This window comes from Syzygium oleosum, unplaced genomic scaffold, assembly GCF_021117445.2.
Source record: "Syzygium oleosum isolate NSW1041296 unplaced genomic scaffold, Sole_v2.1 Sole_v2.13, whole genome shotgun sequence".
Classification (NCBI taxonomy): Eukaryota; Viridiplantae; Streptophyta; class Magnoliopsida; order Myrtales; family Myrtaceae; genus Syzygium; species Syzygium oleosum.
In genome coordinates this window covers 4,985,131-5,008,618 of record NW_026607497.1, presented here as the reverse complement: position 1 = coordinate 5,008,618, position 23,488 = coordinate 4,985,131, and the positions used below count along the sequence as shown (strand labels likewise).

Genomic DNA, 23,488 nt, shown 5'->3' with positions numbered 1-23,488 from the left:
TTTCCTTTCCCTCTCGCTTCTTCGAGTCATCTCCTCTCACCCTTCGCTTATTCCAGATGATGAAGCAAATCTTTGTTTCTTTCATATTGCTGCACCGATTCATCCCAACTTGCTCCTTTTGTCTCTTGCTTCTTTCTTTATTTTACTTTCTTTCTTTCCTGCAAAGATTCACCGATTTTACCTCCCTTGATTATTCGCACCTTCCTTAAATTTGTGAGTCCGTCGTTTATGAAAAAGAATCCACAAAATCCTCCTCCTTTTTTTGAGCGTGCCCCTATAATCACGGCCCCATCATCTCTCCATCTTTGCAAATCTTAGACGAAATTCTAATTTTTCTTTGCAAATCTGAGACGAAATTCTAATTTTTCTTCCGATATGAATTGGCAATTCAATTAATAAAAAACTTTCGACTAACATATGTGAATTCATTAGTTCCATTGACCGCTCGAAAATCGGACCGAACTGGACCGATCAGATCTTAAGACTCGGTGGTCTGATTCCCGATTTCAGAAATTAGAAATCGATTTCTAGTTTCTAAATGAGATCGGATCGAATCGGGAACTAATTATCCTTATTATTTGCCACGAAATTCGTGGAAAAAGTGCTCGAAGATAACCACAAATAAATCAGTCGTGGCAGCAAATTATTATGCTTCGTGGCAGAAAAGAAAAACATTTAACTCGGATCGACTCGTTACAGTGGATTTTTGTAATTTCGATGTGAAGATAACATGTGTTCAAATAAAATAGCTTAAATCATTTAATAGAAGAGCACTTTTGTTTGAGACTATGGTGTCCGACACGTGTGATTTCGCGGCAACGTCGTACTCACGTGTCAAGCCCACCTGCAAACACTCCACTGAACTCACTTTTCCCGGCAAACTAACATCCACAGTTTCTCTCTCTCATGCCTCGCGTTCGGTGAGCGAAAGCAAGAAGACGATGACGATGACGATGACGATGACGTGGCGAGAGCTTGCTCGCAACCTCGGGAGCGAGCACGCGCAGGTGGTGCCGATCACGGTGTTCGTCGCCGTCCTGTGCCTCTGCATGGTCGTCGGCCACCTGCTCGAGGAGAACCGATGGGTGAACGAGTCCATCACCGCCATTTTGATCGTAACGCCTCTCTCTCTCTCGCTCTCGCTCTCTCGCTCTCTGATTGTGAATTCCTGAACCGGTCGGCGTGCGGTCGAGATCGACTGTTCCATGTGGTAGTTTAGTGGAGCTGGCTCGTTGTTACCGTCGTCTGGCTTTTCTGATTGCAGCTTTTGAAGGTCCTTGTGCCGTTTTGTGAAATCTGAGCTGAAAGTGTGAAAGTTAGGCTATCGCTCCTTGAAGACAATAGTGGCCTGTGTCGATCATAGTTGTAGCTGTTGCTGTTTCTGACAGTGGCTGAAACGTGAAGCAGTTGGTCACAGTTCTGCTAGTTTTTGAGTTACGAGATTATTATGATTATTTCCTTCGGAGAACAGGCCAAGAGTAGTTTGTTTCTTGCTGGCCGACTGTTAGAAAATCATGTTAGATGAATGCCATTCCATGTGGTTCGAAGTAATAATTTCGTGGAGCTAAGGAGGCTGATGTACATTAATGCCATCGATGATTTCGAGTGGAAAATCACTAGGAAAACTGGAAATCATTTTTAGTTCAATTTTGTGTTTTTTTTTGTTGGATTTATTATATCAGATATCATTACAATAATGCGGAAGTGCGAATTCACCGAGTACAATTTTATTTGCCTTCTGAGAAGAGTAAAGAATCCTCATCTGGAAAACAGCATAGTAATTTATAGGATTTGTGTATAGCATGTGTTTATTGCTCCTGCGCTTTCGCAGCCAACTGATAGCTGATGTAATGGGATATACTTCATTTCGATAATTACTATTTGACTTGGCATTCTGAAAGTATCAAAAGATGAAGCAGTAGAGCTACGTATTGAATCTCTTTGGGTTGCGCAGACATCCGGACTTGTTTTAATCTGCCATATCACTTTTGCACAGGGCTGTCTTAGCGGAACTATTATCTTGGTCCTGAGCAAGGGAAAAAGTTCTCACATTCTGAGGTTCAATGAAGAATTGTTCTTCATATATCTCCTTCCACCTATAATATTCAATGCTGGGTGAGGACAGCTTTCTCATGAAATATTTTGAAACATCTGCGATGGATTTGTCATCTGTGAGACAAGTGGCTGACTAGATTTGCTTACATTCAGATTTCAGGTCAAGAAGAAACAGTTCTTCCAAAATTTCTTGACCATAATGCTCTTTGGGGTGGTTGGCGTATTTATTTCAACCTTCGTAATAACAGCTGGTATATCACTTAGCAATTCCTTGACAATTCTTTGAACTGTTTACTTACAGTACAGTCATCTTCTTTGTTGAAAGTCTCATATTCTGATATCAGTCTAAGTTCTGATCTTCTCTACTATTGGCTTAGGCAGCTGGTGGCTTTTCCCAAGGTTAAATTTCATTGGTCTGACAGCTCGGGACTACCTTGGTGAGGTCTTTGTCTTCTTTTTCTTTCACGGAAAATAAGATCCGTTTCATCAGATTTCTAACAGCTTGCTGCAATGCCTCTGGTGACATTAGCGATTGGGACAATATTTTCGTCAACTGATACAGTGTGCACACTCCAGGTTGGTTTGTCATGTTTCTCTACCTTCAGTATCTGTAGACTCCCTAAAGTATTATGCGAATGTGTAGGTTCTCCATCAGGATGAAACTCCTCTGCTGTATAGCCTAGTCTTTGGAGAAGGAGTGGTGAATGATGCAACATCAGTGGTTCTCTTTAATGCAGTGCAGAAGCTCAATGTCGCCGGACTTGACAGCAAGAATGCCCTTCATATAGTTGGAGACTTTCTTTACTTATTTTCCACCAGTACTGGTTTAGGGGTTATTGTAAGTATAAGATAAGTTGCAAGCATTATGTTAAATTAGAGCTGAACTGATTTGTGGCTTAGAGTGCATGTGTTTCATGATTGCTTGATATGTAATGAGGCACTGGGGTTGATTCGATTCTGTACAGTGTGAATTGCACTAAACCATAAGAAGAAGTAAAACCTTGGATGTTCCTGAAGACAAGTAATGAGTGGTATAGATCTAATAGATACACCATGCAAGATTGTGCTGCTTCATGGTGTGACTTTAATACAAATCCCGCGCATGTATTAAATAACGAGATCAGACTGATCTATGAGCTGATAGTGAGTGATGTAATACTGCAATTTTGGGGAGCCTCCAGTTGGATGCTTCCAAAGAACCTCAAGTGACAGATTCCTTTATATGTAAAAGATCATTTCGGATCTCCTTGTTTATGTTGACATCGACCCTCTTTTTATGTGATCATGGGAAACCGACACTGATGTGGTGCCTCAGAGTAAAATTTCCTCCACAAATCTCTTTTGACTTGTCTTTTTGTATGATACCACTGCTTACATTTTATGCAGGCTGGACTTCTGACGTCATTTTGCCTCAAAGCGTTATACTTCGGAAGGTAAGCTCTTCTAAACTGCAAAGATATTTGTTTGCTGCACAGGACACCTCAAGGATGGTGTCAGTGGTAAATCTTTTGGACTATTGGCCGATGAGTCTAGAGACTTCGGCATGAGTAAAATACTAATTTCTAAGCCTTTTTTTTTCTTTTCTTTGTATTTATCTACAGACATTCGAGTGTGAGGGAGATTGCATTAATGGTTCTAATGGCATATCTTTCTTACATGTTAGCTGAGGTATGTATAGGGGAAGACATCATCCTCAAATTTAGCCACAAATGAGTATTACTAGCTAAACATCTGAGCTGATTCTTGCTCTGTACAGCTTTTGGAGTTAAGTGGGATTCTGACGGTTTTCTTTTGTGGCATTCTCATGTCACACTATGCATGGCATAATGTGACCGAGAGCTCAAGAATTACAACCAGGCATGTAGAGTGGTGATGTTAAGATCATTCTTCAGTGTTAACTTTGGATATGACCGACACTAAGATGCTTCAAATAAACTTTCTGTAGGCATGTGTTTGCAATGATGTCCTTTGTTGCTGAAACATTTATATTCCTCTATGTGGGAATGGATGCTCTTGACATCGAGAAGTGGAAGATGACAAAGCTGAGGTACTACCTTTGAGCCTGCAGAGCTATAGAGAATCTTAAGCCAGACTTGAACTGGTGGTCATTGCTTGTGAACTGTCTGGATACTTGCTTTGTTTTCTTTTATCCTTAATCCCTTTCATCACTGTATGAGTTGGAACATCATTTGAAAATGCAAAATTCAACACGATTTGTTTCTCATAATATATGGTGCAGATCTTAATCTTAAGAAGATGGCTAAGTACTCTATGGGTGAGATCATCGGTTTCTATTGCCAATCTGACAATCTTGTCTTAACCTTCCTTCTAGCTGCCGTGTCAGCCAAAAATAGCACACCCTTTGAACGTGTGATTTTTCCCCAAAGTAATGATATTATCTAGAGAAAGTTGAAGAGAAGCCACGATTTGGAAGGATCTTTTGTTTTTAGTGGTTGCCTGCTATCTTTGGTCTGCTGTTACTGGTCCCAATGGGACTAGGCCAAGCGATATGCCAGCGGCTCCTTCAGGAGCCACTCAGACATAGCAAAGCATGAGGGTTCATTTTCGTTAAGGAGGTTATGCCTTAGCTAAGCTATTTCTGTGTCAGATATTGTCTTGATTGTATAATCTCGTCAGTGGCTCTAGAAATGCACGATTAGTTGCAATGGTCTAGCCATCTAGATTTTATTCAAGTTACAAGGGAGACAAGTAGTTACAGTGTCATTTTTTAGCAAATCTTTGTCCCTTCCAACTTTTTCTCTGTTGCAGTTTTGGGACTTCACTAGGCATCTACAGTACCTTACTTATGCTTATATTGGTTGGGCGTGCTGCATTTGTGTTCCCTCTCTCAGCTTTTTCCAACTACATGAATAGACGTGCTGAGAGGACATCAACAATTACGCTCAAGCATCAGGTTAAACGTTTTCCTGGTTTTTAGTTCCATTTAATGTGCTATGAAGCAGGTCATCTCATGTTTTCCCCATCAGTTAACCTGCTATCTTTACTAGGTAGTAATTTGGTGGGCCGGACTGATGAGAGGGGCAGTTTCCATTGCTCTGGCTTTTAAACAGGTGCGTTGCACATTCAGCTAGAAAGTTTTGATAGTCCAAGGTGACAACATGCAAGTCACTGATATTCACTTGCTTGGATAATCATAGTCTAATGAGCCACTTCTCTTTGTTTGCATTCCAAGTTCACATTTTCTGGAGTCACAACTGATCCTGTCAATGCCACGATGATTACTAACACGATAGCCGTCGTCCTCTTTAGTACCCTGGTATGGATGCAACTCTGCCATTGGCCTTTACCTGGAATCAATTCCCATAGTTTTGAGCTCCAGCCGCACTCCTCTTTTACCCTTTCGGGGTGGCATTCTATGAATTTTAATGAGCAGACTCCGATTGAACTGATGGTGAGTGCAGGTGTTTGGGTTTCTGACAAAGCCACTGATTCATTGTCTGCTACCACATAGCACAGCCAACGGTCAGCAACCTCGAGAAGCAAAAATGCAGAAAGAGGATATGACCGTGCCATTGCTATCCTTTGAAGAGTCCGCTGCCACCAACCTCCTTCGTGCAAAGGACAGTTTGTCCATGTTGATAGAGAGGCCAGTGCACACCGTACATTCCTACTGGAGGAAGTTTGATGATGCTTACATGAGACCTATATTTGGCGGGCCATGCCACAACAACTCTGCGTGTTAGTTACTGAAGAGGACCGGCTAACTATACCGGTTTTGGATGTTTGAGCACTGACGGGGGCAGTACGACTTTTAGTCCACGGGTTATGCACAAGTAATGCATACGTCGAAGTGTACGCATTTCGACTGTTCTAGGTCGCTTCTAGCCTTCTAGGTGTCTGGAAAACAGCTGGTAGCCGGAGATGCACGACTAAAGAATCTCATATTCCTCTCTTTCTTTCGGTGAACACCTATGAGGAACATGTTTTTGACGAACGAATGTTCCTTCTTTTTTGCCAAACTTGTCGGACGTGCATCGGTCTGGTTTTTTTTTTTTTTTTTTTTTTTTGTGGTTGCCATCAGTTACCAATCGTGTAAATAAGCAACATTTACAGGTTGAAGGTCAAAATTGCACGCTGTGCATGAAATCATAATGCAAGATGGATGGTGCAAGAATCTCGCAACAGGTTGAACAAAGGATCGTGTAATTAGCAAAAAGCACAAAAAATTTCCCAGTTGTGCAAATTCATCCTCGACGACTATGTAAACATCCATGGCAGAGGGATTGGAGACTAGGCATGTCCGATCAGCGGTCAAACGAGGCTTCCAAAACTCTCCGCCCTACGTCGCAGAAAGCCTCTCAAGTGGACCTTTTGAACAGCTTAGACTGAGACCTGGAGCAGCTCACAACTTCAGCTAGACAGCGCATAAGATGGATCGACTTACAGTTGCACAGAAAACAACACTTCATACTGGCAAATGAAAATGTCATAGTTTTACACGTTCATGTTCTTCCGGCTGCACTTTACAGGGGTTAGAATTTCCCAAGGATAGGTCTAACCTAAAATGCCATGTCAGGAAAGCAGAGACTACGATTTTTGTGCCGTTTCAGACAAAAGATTTTCATCCTGTACATAGGTAGGTAGAGAGACTACCGAACTGATATTGTTTCCCTAAACAAACTAATTGCAGAACTCCATAAAAGCTACTTCGGCACGAACAGCAACCAGAAGCACCCCTGCAAGCAACACAACATACAAAAATACAGTCAAATGCAAGGCGGGTTTTAACCAAGGTAAGACATATCAGCACACATGGAGAAACCGAGTTTAGCACTATGCAAATCAAGAGACGAGGCTACATAAGTGTTTCTTTTTTATGTCAACCTCACACCGAAAAGGAGAAGAAAAGAGAAACACAACGATCAATGTGGCAACTCAGAAGACCCAATGATCCCTAGAGCTAACATGAGAGAAGCTATGACAGTACCGGCTTAATGGGACTGGAGTTGCTGTAATTATATGGGCACTAAACTAGGACATCTGGAAAAGCATACAAAACTGTAAATTGGAAAACAGATCAATTTCAAAAGATTCAGTAGAAACCACATTCAACAAAGGAACTTGAAGAAACCAGGTAGGAAGTAGAACATTATCATGAAAGCTCCTTCAGATCATACACCCTAGAGGAATCAAATATGCTGTTTTAGACAAAATAGAACAGTATGACTTAAAAAGATTCCTCAAAAACAAACTCATACAATCTTGCATTTCTTTTTTCAAGAATATTGCAAATACAGAGACCTGTAACCTACAGCCAGCAACACGTGCTACAGCAATACAGCAAGATTACATGGAAGAAAGCACTATATATAATTCATTCACAAAAGAAATTACAGAAACCTATATTAGAAAACTAACCAGCCAACAGATTCAGCTACGATCTTCTGATCAAGTGTCGCTCTGCCAAAACTTCAGGTATTCCAAGGGCTTGAATGCTTTCACATCCAAAAATCTCTTGAAGCTTTGCATCACAGAGAATCGTCATCGAATTTCGAGGATCCTAAAATGTATATGAAGACAAAAAAAAGTCAATATTATTACTTTGCCGTGGCTTTTCCACTCGGACTCTTCACTAGTTTGGCAAAAACAATGTGGCCAAACAGAAAGCATTTCATAGAGCATAATGTTTATAAACGGCAAGTGCTCGAGGACGAGGGAAGCTGGGCCAATGAACTCAAGACCTCTCGTGCCTTGATATGGTTCCTTTAAAAAAAGGAATAATGGTAATACCTTGCCTCAATCGATGCGCAGACATAATGGATTCACACTCCGCTTATATAAATAAGAAATAAATTTCAGCTTCAAACTAATAGAGTGAAATTTAACTTGCCGCCCCAAAATTTTTAAATGACTTAGTTCTGTTGCATCAAGTCTTCAACTTCGGGTAAAAAGAGATTATAACTTGTCTCGGAACATGGCCCTCCTACTAGACCTCTAGGAGGCATCAATAACTTTCTATCAGATTGATCATGGTACACTTATGCAGACAGCTTTTAACCAATGTGGCAATCAACTTCGTAAAGCAATTCATGATAAAGATAGTGAAGGGTCACTATCTTAGCACAAAATCATTGAAATTCAAGAAATTGAAACAGTCGTGTATCAATCTCCCAAACCATCCTTCAGAATCCTTGATATGAAAGAAGTAGTAAATATAAGCAATGCTTCCGATAACTCAGTCGCAGCTACTACCTGCAGCTGGTTGACATTTATATACTCCCAAATCCGTCTGGTGATTTCTGACTGAAGCATCACTGGCTCGCTAACCCCAAAAAAGTTTGCCAGTTCTTCAGATATTTTGACCGATGGACCAGAATCAGTGCTACTCCTGACTCCAGAATCTGGATCTACCTTGAGCTTCTTTGACTCTGAAGCTTCTATAGAAAACGTAGCAAAAAATCATTCACCACAAAGTCAAGTTTAACACGTTTTCATTTGCAAAAAGAGGTTGCTTGGACACTATACATACTTGTGGGTTCCATGGGGCTGATGTGCTTAGCTAGTAATTTGTTCATCTTGAACATGTCAGTGCAATCTGTTTCGAACACCAAACGCAGCTCATCATTGCAAATTATCTTTCTCTTGTTATTTGGATCTTGGAGATTGTTCTTCCTTATATAAGCCCAAAGTTGCTTCACGATCTACATACAAGAGTTAAAGAGATTTTTCCTCGGTAAGTAAGGGAATACTTAGAATCCAGACAATTCTGATGTAAAGCCATAATAGGACTTGGGAATTGGGACCTCAGTTCGAGGCATTGCCGGCTGACCGACAACGGCCTGAAGTTCTGGAGAAACATTGCAGAGTTTGTTTAACCCCCCAGGGCCACCTCTTCTTTTGCCTTTAGCCGGAGCGCTGCAATTATAAAAGCCAAATGTCATCATTGAAGCATTTAGCTATATCAACTCATTCAATATAGCATTTTAGCGATGTCGACAAAGAGAAACGTTGCTGAAGCAAGCGGACAGATAAACTCAACACAGATGGAGATGAGTTGGAGGAACTAACTTCTAACTCCTCAACCCCAGCAGTTATATGAAAATAGCACAGGCTGGTCCTTCTCGAATCAGTAAAAAGAATAACCGGAGACGGTACTCTTCCAGAAAAATCTTATAAAATGCTGCATAATTTTAGGCCAGGTATTGATGGCCAATGGAAACAATCACCCACTGCTTCAACAGCTACAAAGTACACTGTGCGATCTTATGCAGCAATTCAGCCGCCATCTAGCAAAATATTTGTCCCAGAACCGATTCCTCTCATCAAAACAAACTTTGAGTTCAACGGACATTTCTGACTGTTCATATCTAGTTCGACTTGAAGTGTAATGCCAAGCACCATCTCGCTAACAGTATAACCAATCTCCACAACATGAACCTGAAATTTCGTTCTATCACACACATAATAACCTTAATCAACCATCCTCGAGCCTATTTTTTCCTTTTCCATCTCCAAAAATCAAAGTACCGAACACTCTTTCCGATCCCCAATCTTGTCAGCCACCACCCACAAACAAACCCCACACAGACCCATTTGCCCTTACACTAACATACCCCGTAAAGAACAAAACTTGAGCCTGCTTTCCTCTTCCTCTCCACCTCACAAGCACAGACCCGTTAATAACTCACTAAAGAGCGCACTAACAAAAACAATTTCGCATAAAAATCGCACCTTTCGTTCCCTCTAAGGCATCAACAAGCCACAAAACCGAACACCCAAAAGCCTCAAAATCAACCAGAAATCGACGCAAAGATCGCACCTTTCCTTGGCCGGCAGCGAGACGGGCTGGACCTGGTGGACGTGGGGATGGTGCTGGGCATGGAGATCGGGCCTGACCGGGGGGAAGGAGTGGAAGGCGGAGGGGGAGGGGTGGAAATTGGGGGGTTGCTGCGGGTGGTGGTGGTGGGGGTGGAGGACGAAGTGGTCCTTCGGGGGGGCGAGGGCGGTGGTCGGCGGGGGGGGAGGAGGCGCCACGTGCTGCGGCGGCGGCGAGGGATAGAGGAGGAGGCGGATCTGGGCGCGGATGAAGTCGAGGCGGTGGGAGAGGTCGACGCCGAGCTTGGACTGGAGCTGGTGGACGACGTCGTTGAAGGAGGTGAGGGCGGGGGCGTTGGGCTTGTTGGGGGTGGAGGAGTCTCTGATGAGGGACTGGAGAGCCTGCGATATCTCTTGGTCTGTGGCCATCACTCTGCCCCTCCGACCATCAATTTTTAAGCATTCAAAAAATTCCCCTCTCTCTCTCTCTCTCTCTCTCTCTTCCTCTCTCTCCCTCTCTCTCTCTGTCTCTCGACCTTCTGTATCTCTGTCTCTCTCTCTCTCTCTCTCTCTCTCCTCTGTGTCTTTTGAAATGACGAGAACGGCCCCTCGGAAAAGCCGCTCAAGTGACCGCCCGGTGGACGCGAGGGAGGTTAAGGTCCAATTATGGATCGCCACGTGTGTCTCCCTCGTGGACGGGCCATCCGCCAGCGCAACTGACACAAATAGAATAAAAAAAAAATGACACAAATAGTTCCTTAAACTTTGCTCAATGTGAAATATTATCCATAAATTTTTAATTTATTTAATGTGATTCCTAAAATTTAATCTTACATGCAATATAGTCCCTGAAATTTTAATTTATTTAATATCCTCCCTGAAATTTTGATATAGTTCAATGTAATCAATCAATTAATTTAAATCAGGAATTACATTAAAAGTTTAAAAAAAATTCAGGGACTTTATTATGTATTGGGTCAAAGTTCAAAGAGCTCGATATCCCAAAAAGGCAAGCATATAACTCCGTATCCGCGATTAGCTTATCAGTCATGGCTCATCACTCCCCTTCCATTTGTAATTAAACTTCCTATTTTGCTTGATATTTCACTTTTTTATTTTTTTTACTTGCTTGTTGTTGGCTCTACACGTCATTCTTCTTCTTCTTCTTTTCTCTTTTTTCATCTTGGTCGAGCAAATTTGTTCTGTAAATAAGGAAAACTAATATGTATAGCAATCTCTATCTTTGTAAATTAACTTATTTCTTTGTAGAAAAACTATTATTTGCAGTTAGTTGCCTTATAGTTGGAGCATTTGAATTTTGATTTTTCGAGGATGTAGAGCACATAAGATTAGATTCTAAAAGATAATAACTTGATTCGATCAGTTCGAACATTAGAATTTGTAAGAGTTATAACTTCCTATGGATTCCCATGAACCACACAAATTTAATAAAACCCATGGCTACAATAAAACGAATGAACATATGTGATGGGTGATGTTGATGGTGGGGAATGGCCTACTGGTTCATAACCACTCCTCTTACTACAGGATTGCTTACCTAGCCAACATTTAATTCTGGCTCTACCCAACTTTTTCTTGTTCACCTCAACATTACCCACTTGTCCGACTTGCCTATTCGTCTAACTCAATAGCCCTTTTTATTACTTTGTGAAATGAAACCCTATTCTTTAATTGTCCGGCCATAGATTCTACAAGAATATTAGGGTGCCCATATGGGTTAGTAATTATTGTCTCATACACTGTGGGGATGGTGAGAAGAGATAGATGGGCTATAATTGGAGATACCATTCCCCTTTGGTCAAAAATTGGGGCCTCACAATCATAAGTCAATATGCTTTTCTCTCATGCATTTCTTCATTCATGGTTGGATATTCTAATGTCCTTGGCGTAGAAGAACCACACCAATCCATCCCAAACTCTCAAGTTCAACCAACCTATTTTCAAAACATCAAGTGGATAAATAAAAATCTTGAGCTCGAGAAAGTCCTTAATTTGCTTTGTTTATCATATTTACGTAATACAGTTATATTATATAAAGTATTTGGATGAAATAGATTAATTAGTGGATTATGTTGTATATGACGCATCAAAGTTTTGCTTGATCAAAGTACTTGGGATCCTATGGATGAAGACATGGTTTCTCTGGATCTTATTGAATTTTATTCGGAGGAGGAACCTCATAAAAATCGTATTTTCCATTTTATTGGTTTTGTAATGAAGTATAGGACTTTGTCACCTCTCCAACTATCACTCCACAAGGGAGGATTTTATTGGCCCAAGCACTTATTTGTTGAGGAGAGACCGCCTTCGAGCACTAATTGAGTATACATCATATGATACAATCTTATTTTCAAAACATTGGTTGTGCATAACATGAGGGTAATGAGTATATAGAAAATCATAAATTTTGTCGACTGGTTGCTTAACCAGTGCCCTCGTTAAAAAAATTCATACGGAAAAATGGACAAACCGAACGTATATGATAGATAGTAAATACTGACCGATGGACAAAATGCCAGTTTGGAAAGTCTCGAAATTCATCGAATTTGATCCTTGAAGTCGATGAGATATTTATATGATCTCGAAATCATCCTGCTAAACTAAGCTTTATTTTCACGAGAATAAGAAAAGGGAGAAAATCTTTTGTTCGGTTCGCCATCACTGGAGACGTGCGCGTGATCGTGACTCGCTCCAGCGGGAGACTCGGCTTCCTCAGGGCATCGTGCGCACATGACATGACGAGAAATGGAATGACGTGACAAGGACGGCGGGATGGTCGGTTATGCCGGTGTCCCCTAGCGAGGGCCTCCTCTTCGTTTCGTGATGCTCTCAACAGAGCGCATGGCAACGAGACCCACGATCTGAAATCGATGTGGCACCGAAGTCAAGGAATCACGCGATCATCGACTTACGGTTCCGACACGAGAGCATCGGAGTTTACATGGGGGTACATTTATGCCGATTTCGATTCTTTAGCAAAAACCACGTCACATGAGGGAATAAATGAAGAAGGAGAAGCGTGAAATGTGACCTTTTCGAAAAGTATTTTTCAGTAACTCATTTTTCAGGAATGATAATAATTTCTGGTATTTGGCTGAAATCCGAAGACGAATTGAAAAAAATTTCAATCGCTTGATATGAAAATCTGATTTGATTTTAATAGATATACATACAATATTCGGGGGCTAATAATTGAGTACGAGCAATCGTAAAATTGGGTATGGACACCAGAGTCTTGGGTCTGGTTTCGTTGGATCCCATCTCGGGCGCTAAGGATCGGTCACTAGCACTTGGGTCTCAGCCCAGCCTTGATGGATTGAGGCACGAGCGTGGAGGTATTAGGTTGGGCCTCGACAGAGGGGCCACCAGGTCTCAGGGCTCAACCTCGATAGACCCTAGCTTAGGAACCAGGGATCAGAGTCAGAGTGCCGAGGATCCGTGCACGATCTTTGTGGATTCGGTCACAGGTTTTGTGAACACGGGCCGAGTGCTGGGTATCCGAGCTTGGGTATCGGGATCACGCTCTCGGCCTTTATGGGCTCGAACCCCGATGTCAAAGCTTCGGGCTCGACCTCGATGGACTCAGGTGCAGCCATCGGTCCCGGGCAGGGATACCGGATTAGTTCATGAATAATGTCCTCGATATGCCACCTTAGTCGTACAAATCCCGATCGATAACCGAAATAATAATATATTCTCCTTCGGTCCGATCCATGGCTCGTTCAGTCCGAGCGCCATGAATGAGCTCACCGATCCGTAAACGAGACAGGAACAGAAGCAGCCTGTCGACTTGTAAAGGTGGCAAACGTAGATCCGACGAGTTGTTTCGCCGACCTCGCGAGTACAGTCCATGTCCACACTCGCGAGTGACGCCAACCGCCTCTCTCGTTGGTTGTTGAGCGACCAGTACGCTCCTCGCTGGCCTCCCGGTCCTTAAGCGCGTCTCTCTGCCCCTGTCCGTCTTCCTCCTCTCCCTCTCTCTCTCCATATCTCCCGTCACTTTGCTCTCTCTCGAAGGCAACATCGAACACTCTTCCATCTCTCTCTCTCTCTCTCTCTCTCTCTCTCTCTCTATCAATCCCTGTGTTTTTGTGCGTGACTTGGGAGTCAAGACTTCGTGCAGAAGGAAACTCGTTGACATCGCGCCATCGAGAGACTACAACGGGAGCGTCCGGTTCTCGGAGGTGCGATTTGAATCTGGTCTTTACTGCGTTCACTTTTGATCTCTTGCTCGCCATCGATGCATGCGTGTGCAGTCTTTCGGTACTCCCTTGTCCGACGCCGCGGCGCCCGATTCTCATTGCCGCGAGCTTCCGTTTGCTCCGTGATCCGCGTTGGTGCTATATTGAAGTTCCGATTTTTTGTGTTTTTCGCTCGTAATTTGATCCTGCATCGGTTGTTCCAGTCGTTCGAGCTTTGCCTGTGGATGCGTTCGGTTCTCCAATGAACGACCGCGAGCTTGGGTGATTCAACAGTGTTCGACTGCCTTTTTGAGTTCCTGAATTTCACTTTTGTCGCAATGCTACAGCTATGATCTTCAGTTACTTCAGCTCCGTGTGATTCATATAGATTGTATGCTGGAACGTATATATTCATACGGTTGATTGTTTGAGAAAGAAATATAAAAACAGTTCCAGGAGATTTGCTTGTTTTAGCACGAGTTGATGACGCGAGCTTCCTCGATCATCAGGTGAAAACGGAGTTGTTTTTCCATGTATTTCTGCTGGCAGAGCATGTTTCGATTGGTTTTGCTTTTGTTTTAGTGGAAACGTTGGATACTCCATTCATTCAGATTGTTTAGAATTCATTCGAGTCAAATGCCCCGCATGCATGAATCACAAGTTTATACGACATTTTAATCTGGATCTTCGGAACTTCATCCACAGGTTTTTGGTCGCCTATTCTACTCCGAAACTCCGGTTTGGCCTTCTCCTTGTAGTGTCTGGTGACTCTGAAATTACGAAGTTATATAGACTTCTCCACGTGTGGAAATGTCAAGCTTTGTTGGTGTTCTTGTGTCCGATCCATGGCTACAGAGCCAATTCACTCAGGTTGAGCTCCGCAGCCTAAAATCGAAAGTAAGTTTTCATGGCTTATTGTGTATCACTGCGATTCTTCTGCTAAGATTTGACGGATCGCAATGAAGCTAATCATGGATTCCCCTTTGTAGTTCACCTCAATAAAGAACCAAAAAGGTACAGTCACTGTTGGAGATTTGCCACCTTTATTAGTGAAGTTGAAAGCTTTTAGTGAAACCTTCTCTGAGGAGGAGATTGGGGTAATATTGGCCGAGTTGAATTTGGGCATGAGCAATGAGATTGATTTTGAAGAATTCCTTAGGGTAAGTCAATGTTCATCTTCTTTGACATTCTTCTCTTTGCCCGTCCTTGTGCTCTATTCTTCTCCAATTTGAAGTATAGAAACAAAGATTTATATTTTATGAAATGTTCTGGGAGAGACTCAAAATTCGATGTTCTGGGAGAAACTAAGAAATCTATTGAAGAGGTCATACATCTGAAGTGGTTATCTCCAGAGTAAAAATGATGGAGCCTTTTCATGATTTATGCCCTTGCATACAGAGTTGATTTTGTTTAAGTGCTACAATTCCATCTAGAGGAGACAAGCTATTAATTGCACGAATTCTGCAGACCTATGTGAGTTTGCATGCTCGAGATGCATCTAATAATGGCAGTTCAAAGAACTCTTCTTCATTTCTCAAGGCTACCACGACCACCCTCCTCCACACGATTAGTGAATCAGAAAAGGCATCTTATGTTGCTCACATAAACAGCTATCTCCGAGATGACCCATTTCTGAGGCAATTCCTACCAATAGATCCAGGGACAAATGATCTGTTTAATCTTGCAAGAGATGGAGTTCTTCTGTGGTAAGCCGGTGTTGTCATTTTATTTGCTTCCGTGTCATTTTGTGCTGGTACCTTAGCTCAAGTTTTGATATGCATTTTGGCCTGATCCAGCAAGCTCATCAATGTTGCTGTGCCTGGGACAATTGATGAGCGAGCTATCAATACCAAGCGAGTGCTCAATCCATGGGAGAGGAATGAGAATCATACTCTGTGTCTCAACTCAGCAAAGGCAATTGGTTGTACTGTGGTCAATATAGGCACGCAAGACTTAGTCGAAGGAAGAGTAAGAATATGTCATCTTCTTTTTGTTTGTTCTTCAGTGTCCATTATTTATGTTTCTGTAGTCTTAATTAAACCCTTCCAAAATTTGTGCAGTCGCATCTGGTGCTTGGATTGATTTCTCAGATTATAAAGGTATAATCTATAGCTTCTTGCACATGTGGATTTTTCTGAACTCTTAAACAATTGGATATTTTGAGTTCAGCACTTCCATCATGACCTCATCTCAGTACAGAATGTTGCACATTGGCTAGCTCTTTAATGTTACTTGTCCTGATATTATATTAATCTGGCAATTTTAGATACAATTGTTAGCCGATCTCAACCTCAAGAAGACACCTCAGCTCGTGGAATTGGTAGATGATAGCAAGGTATGATGGGTTATATCTAGTGCTGATATTGAGGTCATCTTTTCTTGTCCGTTTATCCTTTTTTTGTTCTTTCTTTTCTCCTTGCTTTCAATATTTAAAGTGAAAAATCAAAGTCCAATCCATCAAATGTTTTTTTGTTGTGCTGCAGGATGTTGAGGAGCTCATGGGTTTAGCCCCTGAGAAGGTTTTATTGAAATGGATGAACTTTCATCTCAAGAAAGCAGGCTATAAGAAAACTGTTTCGAATTTCACTTCTGATGTAAAGGTAATCTCAAGAAGGATTATACTTTTACTTGATTTCACGTGCTGGAGTTAGTGAGATATCCATTTTAATGAATTTGATGAATGACAGAAAGGACCGGTTGCTAGTTTAGTGCCAATTCAAGAAGTTGTCTTCTAGTAATATTTAGTATGACTAAGCCTCTCTCAAGAATGTTGCACATGTTTATTCCCTTTTGCAAGATGGAAGTAATTTACTGGAGATATAGGGATATTAACAGTTTCTGTCCCCTGTATTTTTGTTTAGAGATTAATTTATGCTGCCATTTCTTTTCCCCCTATAGGGAACTATTGCAGCATAACTTATCTCGCACAGAAGTTATCCGCATTTGCTGGCAGCTCCATTATACTTTCTGGCGTTTTATATATACTATTTCGAGCTTGAACTTGGTGTGCCATTTAAATGCAGGATGGAGAGGCATATGCATATCTACTGAATGTTCTTGCTCCAGAACACTGCAGTCCAGCCACACTAGATGCAAAAGATCCAAATGAGAGGGCAAAACTGATACTTGATCACGCTGAGAGAATGGACTGCAAAAGATACTTAACCCCGAAAGATATTGTCGACGGCTCAGCAAATTTAAATCTCGCGTTTGTTGCACAAATATTTCATCAAAGGTACAAAATTGAAGAGCTGTATGTTGTGCTGAGTATTTGTTTTGGCCATCTTGTTTTGAGTACTACTTGTTGCTGTCTTTATTACGTGTCATTTCTAAAAAAATTGATGTTAAGCTTGTGTGAGAGACCTTCGGGATGAAGATAATATCTTCGAGTGAAGTTTCCATCTCTCTGAGTATTGTACAGCCATATTCTTATTCCTGTGCTTTATCGAAAGTGAGAAGTGGGATTTTTAATCTGTCATTGTAGACAGGGTAGAACTTGAAATTGACAACGTGCCTTCTCTTCACTTCACAAGAAGATCAATTTTCTGGTTCCTCTGATTGATAATGGAGATTCTTCTTCATGTCATATAGGAATAGCCTACTGTTATTTCGGTGAACATACTATGGTTGCAGAAACGACATAAAATTTGCTGAAGGTATAAGCTTATAATCTAGGACCGGAATTACGATGCGTTGTGCATATCCACCTAATATGATGTGTTGATATGGCATTATGGATTGGCACGTGGTGGATTAAGAACGTTCCTAACGTGCACGAGAATTGATTTGAGGCATTAGGCTCTGCATGTTGTTAATATGGCTCTTCTTCCCTTTGCACTTGAAAAAATCAATTTACTTGTACCCTGTCTTTGCTTGCCTTAGCAAGGTAAGGTTACTTTTAATTGTTGCCTTTTTGTTCTCATTTACTGCATGTAAATCTCGTGTGTCGACTAGGAGAATTTAACGTGATTATTTTTGTAGAAATGGCCTATCTACAGACAGCAAAAGTGTTACATATGCAGAGATGATGACTGATGATATTCAGACATCTAGAGAAGAAAGATGCTTCCGCCTTTGGATTAATAGTCTGGGTATTGCTAGCTATGTCAACAATGTCTTCGAGGATGTCAGAAATGGGTAAATATTCGTTCATGTGTCACCTTCATCCTATCTATCATCGTTTGTTTTTCTAATTGTCCTGATGCTAGTTTTCAGTTTAATGATATGATATTTACCCTACCATTGGTTGAGTCGTTCCTGAAATTTTCTAGATCTTTTCTTTCTCAAGATCTTTTTTTTCTCAAAAGCAAGTCTGAACTTTTTGTATGCAGTCATGTCTCCTGGACTCAAGGTAAGAAAGGAAGAACAAGTACCTCTTCCAAATTGGCATGACTGGAATTTCCATATATGCAGATGGGTACTTCTGGAAGTGCTTGACAAGGTGTTTCCTGGGTCAGTTAACTGGAAGCAGGCATCAAAACCTCCAATCAAGATGCCTTTCAGAAAAGTAGAAAACTGCAATCAAGTAATAAGGATTGGAAAGCAGTTGAAGTTTTCTCTGGTGAATGTAGCTGGAAATGACGTTGTTCAGGGAAATAAGAAGCTTATACTCGGTAATCTTCTGATTTCTGAGAATCTTTGTTAGTTAAATTCAAGAATTTTCGGATACAGTATCATCATTTGGTCCTCATGTTCGTTTTTTCCCTTATTCAAATATAATGAGACGAAATAATTCAACCATGGTTGTAATTGCTTTGAACAATTCAATTTTGGTTTTCATGTAAGTCAACCTGCTAGTTTCTTGTGGGTTCAAAAATTAACCATTGAGATCATATTCAGTTTTTTGGTTTTCAGATTATTAAGAAATCAACATTAATTGGTTAACTGGAAATTCACCTTAGTGACATTTTCAAGTAAGTCTATTTTGATTTCAGGTTGATTATGGCCTCAAAGTTCAGATAATGTTGTTACGATCCTAGGATGTCATGCTCTTTTGCTAGTACTCTTTCCCTGAATTTAATCAGTGGAATGGGAAATAATTGTCCAGCGGTTGATCTATTTGTGGTTTGGTAAGACTGGATGCGATATTTGATGTCAGTAATTGCTTTTGATGATACTTATGATGGGGTTACGAAGTGGTAGTCCTTGTACAGGAAGCTCAAGTTTGTATGCATCTTTTTCAGCTTTCCTGTGGCAGTTAATGAGATTTAACGTGCTTCAACTTTTAAAGAACTTGAGATTCCATTCCCATGGAAAGGAGATCACAGATGCCGATATCCTGATTTGGGCGAATAAGAAAGTCAAGAGCACGGGAAGAACTTCTCAGATAGAGAGCTTCAAGGTCATTCTTGAGGCAGAACTTTTCAGCCTTTGATTATCGAAATTCTCATTTATATCTGCTGATGGTATGCAAAAACTTTCATTTAGGATAAGAGTTTATCTAATGGAATATTCTTCCTGGAGCTTTTGAGTTCAGTGGAACCAAGGGTGGTCAATTGGAATGTTGTAACAAAAGGCGAAAGTGGTAAGATTTTGATGCTGTGATGATGGCTGTAGCTTATTTTCTTTGACAGCTCGTGGGCATGCTCAAGTATAGTTCTTGCATTTAAAATCCTGTGAAGATACTGATTTAGAATGTCATGTGTACTTGCGCTCGGTGAATTTACAGCGGAAGAAAAGAAGTTGAATGCAACGTACATAATCAGTGTTGCAAGAAAGCTTGGCTGTTCCATCTTCTTGCTACCTGAGGACATCATGGAGGTAAGATTTGAAAGTCATCGACTGTTTACTTTCTCTGTTTTCTAGGAGAATCTGTTTTGAGCCTTAAGGAAAGAGATAACACTTTGATAAGCTGGCATTGACATTTTTGATTATTAGGTTAACTGCATGGGCAAAAGAATTAACTTCTCGATCTTTTAGCTTACATCAGGTGCAAATTTAGAAGTCTTCTATTGTGCTCCTTTGTGAATCCAATTAATACATTTTATGGGTGGGGCAGGTAAACCAGAAGATGATGCTCACTCTAGCAGCCAGCATCATGTACTGGAGTCTGCAACAGCCCGTGGAGGACGTGGAGTCATGTCCCAGCCCTGCCGAGTCAACCATCACTGTCGCTACTCCCGATGCCTCCCCAGCACCATCCATAAATGAGGAAGACGAGAGCTCCTCCTTGAGTGGTGATGTTTCAAACCTGACCATTGACGATGATGTCTCCGATACGACGACAGTCTCCTCCCAACTTGACAATGAGGAGACTCCTGCGTGTGAATGACCGATGAGTACAGGTAGGATATAGGATCGTGAATATTTACGCCGGTCACTCAGGGAGAAGTCCCCGTCTTTCCTTTCGGCTTCAAACATGAATCACAACCAACATCCCTCTCGGACATCATTTCCTCAGTCAGAGAAGAGAATGCAGAAGAAATACAAACCGCAAAAGAGGCAGTCAGGAAAAACTGATGAAGCAAACGAATGATGTACATTCCTTGAACCGCCCAAAAGGTGTATATTTCGGCTTGTCAATTTTGTTGTTGGAGTTCCTTTGTTCCTTTCCTTTTTCTGATATGGTCTGAATATGCATCAAGCCATCCTCTTCATGATTATTACGAAGAAGTGGTTTAGTCACATGGTGCAATTTATATGTCCGTTGCCGATCAGTTTGGCTTTCCCCTCCGAGATGGAAAGAGCCATTTTGCTTCCTCCACAGCATGCTTCTGGATCGGAGCTCTTCTGGTTTCGACCTTCCTGCACGTTGAAAAGATTGTACGACCCTACACCTAATGCATCGAATTGAAACTTCCAATTCAATTCAATCGTTTTTATGTGATCGAGTTTCTATCATTTTATTTCGTCCGAGTGAGATTTAAATATAGTTTTGGACTTTTACGTTCGGTAGTCCTGCCCCACTATGTCAGCGTGGTTCCGGACCATTCAGCGGTCAACACGTGTGTCCGATGGGTCTTACTTTTAAGATTTTTCATCTTTCTTGCTTCTTTGCAATGCCGATTTCCCATTGAAGCACCACCACCCAGGCCATCCTCGTTTAGCCAGCCACAACTACGGAGATGCTCTCATCAAGTCCATATTCTTCTTTGAAGGGAAGCTCCCTCCCCGCCAGAGGGTCACTTACAGGAGAGATTTCAATGTGTTCATGCTCTCACCAACACTTACACCATACTTGTCGTCGCCGGCCAACATGGAGCTTGATGCTGTATCGAGCTTTGCCACTGGCGACGAGCTCCACAACGGCATCGGCAGACATCGCCGGTGGGCACGGTGGCCACGGCAGGGCGGTAGGAAGAGGATGAGGGTTGCGGTGGGCTCAATCTGGTTCCTTTGTTTTTCTGTTTGATTTTTGAGCTAGTTATTGCCCGTCACGGCGTCCTGTTTGTGGCTGTCAGGATCTAGACATCTGCGGTCGCGGCCATGGACTGGCTAGATATGAAGCGGCTTCAGATTTGGAACTGAATTTTGTGTCAAAGCTGGACAGCTCCCTTCATGGTGTGGTTCGTAAGGAAGAAGAAGAAAAGAGTGACGGAAGACAGAGGGGGCTAATGGAGAAGAAGAGGAAGAATATGAGAAGTGGGGCCATCGGGGACCCGTGTCGATCATTAAGCGGTCCAGGATCACGCTAACGTGGTGGGACGGTTCTGTTAATTGATAATGAGGAGTGCCGAGTGCGAGAAAATATTGGGTAGAGCTGTGATGTCGGCATGGCAAAATCCGAATACCGCGTCGAACAAGAGAAAATTTTCAAACGAAAAAAGCAAGACTCTCTCTCCTCTCTCTACTTCGTGTGACCTTTCCACTCACGCTTTGCTCTCTCTCTCTCCCTCGCGACTCACGCTCCACGAACCATGCCGTCGCCTGTTTCATCGTGAATCCCATGAAACCAACACACACATGAAATTAACATAAATTGACATAAGAAAAGATTGTCCATTGAATCGATTCGCCAGTTACAGGAAACTGTAAAGAATTATATCATCCTCGTAAGTTTATTCAAACTTGAACATTGTGGAGGCTGTTTCGCTGCATACCTAAGACGGAATTGCTTATGAAAGCAAATGGATCAACTAGTCCTCAATCAGACCCTTGGTTTTTTTTTGTTTTGTTTTGGCTTTGGCATTCTCTGATATAATTTCATTAGCTGAGACGGCAAGAGTTATATGTGCTGAATATACTAGATTAATTTATTGATTTTTTTTTGTACGTTGATGGTTGGATGGATCAAGAACAAATGTCAATCACGCCAATTCGCCGACTAGAAAAAAAATACTACAGTGTATCTTTCCGACAACGTGCTCTGTCACAACCAGTTATAAAACAAAGAAAATGTGATGAATTCGGCCATGCGCACTTTTCAGAATTGGCGTGCTGTTGTTAGTCAATCTGGAGAAGTATTTTTTTAAGTTTCTTTTGTCAATAAAGATGGCTTCTTCGAATTGGCCAAGGAGGAATTGGTGGCGACTGAGTAGTTCAATATTGTACAACGAGCAGCTTAGCTCCGCCACTATCACTTTTTGATTTGATTGGCTGACTCACATAATGTATACCCACACATAATCGTGGGATTGATTTATACCAAGACCTAATGAATATTATACCATGTTTGGTATGATGGAATCTAAGCGACGAAAATTGGAACGAAGGAAGGGAAGAAATGGAAGGGAAGAGGCATTATAATTCTTGTATTTGTTTGTTATGACGGAATAAGGTAAAAAGAATTTGCTGACTCCTTTCCTTGTGTACAAAAAAGTCCAACATGTCCTTGAGTATTGACACGTTTTCTACCATCCTGTTCCTTGTCTTAGCGCTCGATTATCCTTCCTCTTTCCTTCATTTGGGTTGAGTTGCAAATAAACTTTAATCTTATTTCACGATAGTAACAACTCAGGTTTCAGAGTTAATTACTCTATGATTTTTCGAGAACTACTATTATGAATAAGCACTCCGCAGCTTTTAGAAGAAACAATAGAGGAAATGTAAATTACTCTCGAAATGAATATTTCATATCGGAAGGATTCCGTTCCAGCAAACATCCTCTTAGAGTGGAATGTCGAACACGATCCATTTGAACGACGTGAGACAAAACACGAATTGCAGAGAGAAAAATCCGAATGCCATACAACACGATACACTAATTTCACGTGTTGATACGTATTAATCTAAATAACAAGTTTTCATCGTAATTCAATTGTGTGATACATGCAACCGAAATTATGCGAACAACTTTCGATTATTGAATGCCAATACAAGTTGTTATCCTGTTAGGCCCAACCAGGGGTGTGCAAAGGAACCAGAAACTGCCTGGACCAGCCTTGAACTGGTGGTTCCTAATGGAACTGGTCCGGTTCCTGGTTCCAATAATTAGAATCAGTGGGTACCGGTCCAGTTCCCGGTTCTAGGTATGGAGCCGCCCATCCACCCATCCAAATCGGACCGGTAATACATAT

At 41.6% G+C, this 23,488-nt stretch overlaps 4 protein-coding genes across 7 annotated transcripts; 3 read left to right on the top strand and 1 right to left on the bottom strand.

Annotated features, from left to right (window-relative positions):
• Positions 1 to 902: 902 nt before the first annotated feature.
• LOC115674946 (sodium/hydrogen exchanger 4) lies at positions 903 to 6,067 on the top strand. Its single transcript, XM_030597469.2, has 14 exons — positions 903 to 1,115; positions 1,997 to 2,115; positions 2,209 to 2,306; positions 2,433 to 2,492; positions 2,585 to 2,631; positions 2,699 to 2,893; positions 3,442 to 3,488; positions 3,657 to 3,723; positions 3,812 to 3,912; positions 4,001 to 4,102; positions 4,825 to 4,969; positions 5,064 to 5,126; positions 5,249 to 5,332; positions 5,478 to 6,067. Exons 1-14 carry the CDS (start codon positions 942 to 944, stop codon positions 5,757 to 5,759), a joined length of 1,584 nt encoding a protein of 527 aa, XP_030453329.1. The 5' UTR covers positions 903 to 941; the 3' UTR covers positions 5,760 to 6,067.
• Positions 6,068 to 6,456: 389 nt separating this feature from the next.
• Positions 6,457 to 10,372, bottom strand: LOC115674949 (la-related protein 6B-like). The gene is made up of 6 exons (XM_030597472.2): positions 9,836 to 10,372; positions 8,820 to 8,931; positions 8,546 to 8,717; positions 8,269 to 8,453; positions 7,435 to 7,576; positions 6,457 to 6,752 (listed from the first exon to the last, which is right to left on the bottom strand). The coding sequence occupies exons 1-5, from the start codon at positions 10,258 to 10,260 to the stop codon at positions 7,451 to 7,453; spliced, it is 1,020 nt and encodes a 339-aa protein (XP_030453332.1). The 5' UTR covers positions 10,261 to 10,372; the 3' UTR covers positions 6,457 to 6,752; positions 7,435 to 7,450.
• A 3,384-nt stretch (positions 10,373 to 13,756) lies between these two features.
• On the top strand, positions 13,757 to 20,873 carry LOC115674945 (fimbrin-1-like). Of its 4 annotated transcripts, XR_008817838.1 has the most exons (16): positions 13,759 to 14,036; positions 14,739 to 14,930; positions 15,023 to 15,193; positions 15,501 to 15,739; positions 15,830 to 16,001; positions 16,094 to 16,132; positions 16,300 to 16,368; positions 16,517 to 16,633; positions 17,057 to 17,268; positions 18,015 to 18,170; positions 18,447 to 18,646; positions 19,187 to 19,374; positions 19,461 to 19,557; positions 19,702 to 19,793; positions 20,032 to 20,534; positions 20,691 to 20,873. XR_008817838.1 is itself a non-coding variant. In XM_056317362.1 (15 exons), the coding sequence occupies exons 2-15, from the start codon at positions 14,844 to 14,846 to the stop codon at positions 20,302 to 20,304; spliced, it is 2,112 nt and encodes a 703-aa protein (XP_056173337.1). In that variant the 5' UTR covers positions 13,759 to 14,036; positions 14,739 to 14,843; the 3' UTR covers positions 20,305 to 20,657. The 4 variants fall into 4 exon arrangements, 3 of the variants coding, with proteins under 3 accessions (XP_056173338.1, XP_056173337.1, XP_030453328.1); XM_056317362.1 differs by lacking the exon at positions 20,691 to 20,873 and having other exon boundaries at positions 20,032 to 20,657; XM_030597468.2 differs by lacking the exon at positions 20,691 to 20,873 and having other exon boundaries at positions 13,770 to 14,036; positions 19,217 to 19,374; positions 20,032 to 20,657.
• Positions 20,671 to 21,808, top strand: LOC130139738 (uncharacterized). Its single transcript, XM_056317364.1, has 3 exons — positions 20,671 to 20,795; positions 21,131 to 21,325; positions 21,434 to 21,808. The coding sequence occupies exons 1-3, from the start codon at positions 20,673 to 20,675 to the stop codon at positions 21,665 to 21,667; spliced, it is 552 nt and encodes a 183-aa protein (XP_056173339.1). The 5' UTR covers positions 20,671 to 20,672; the 3' UTR covers positions 21,668 to 21,808.
• Positions 21,809 to 23,488: the final 1,680 nt, after the last annotated feature.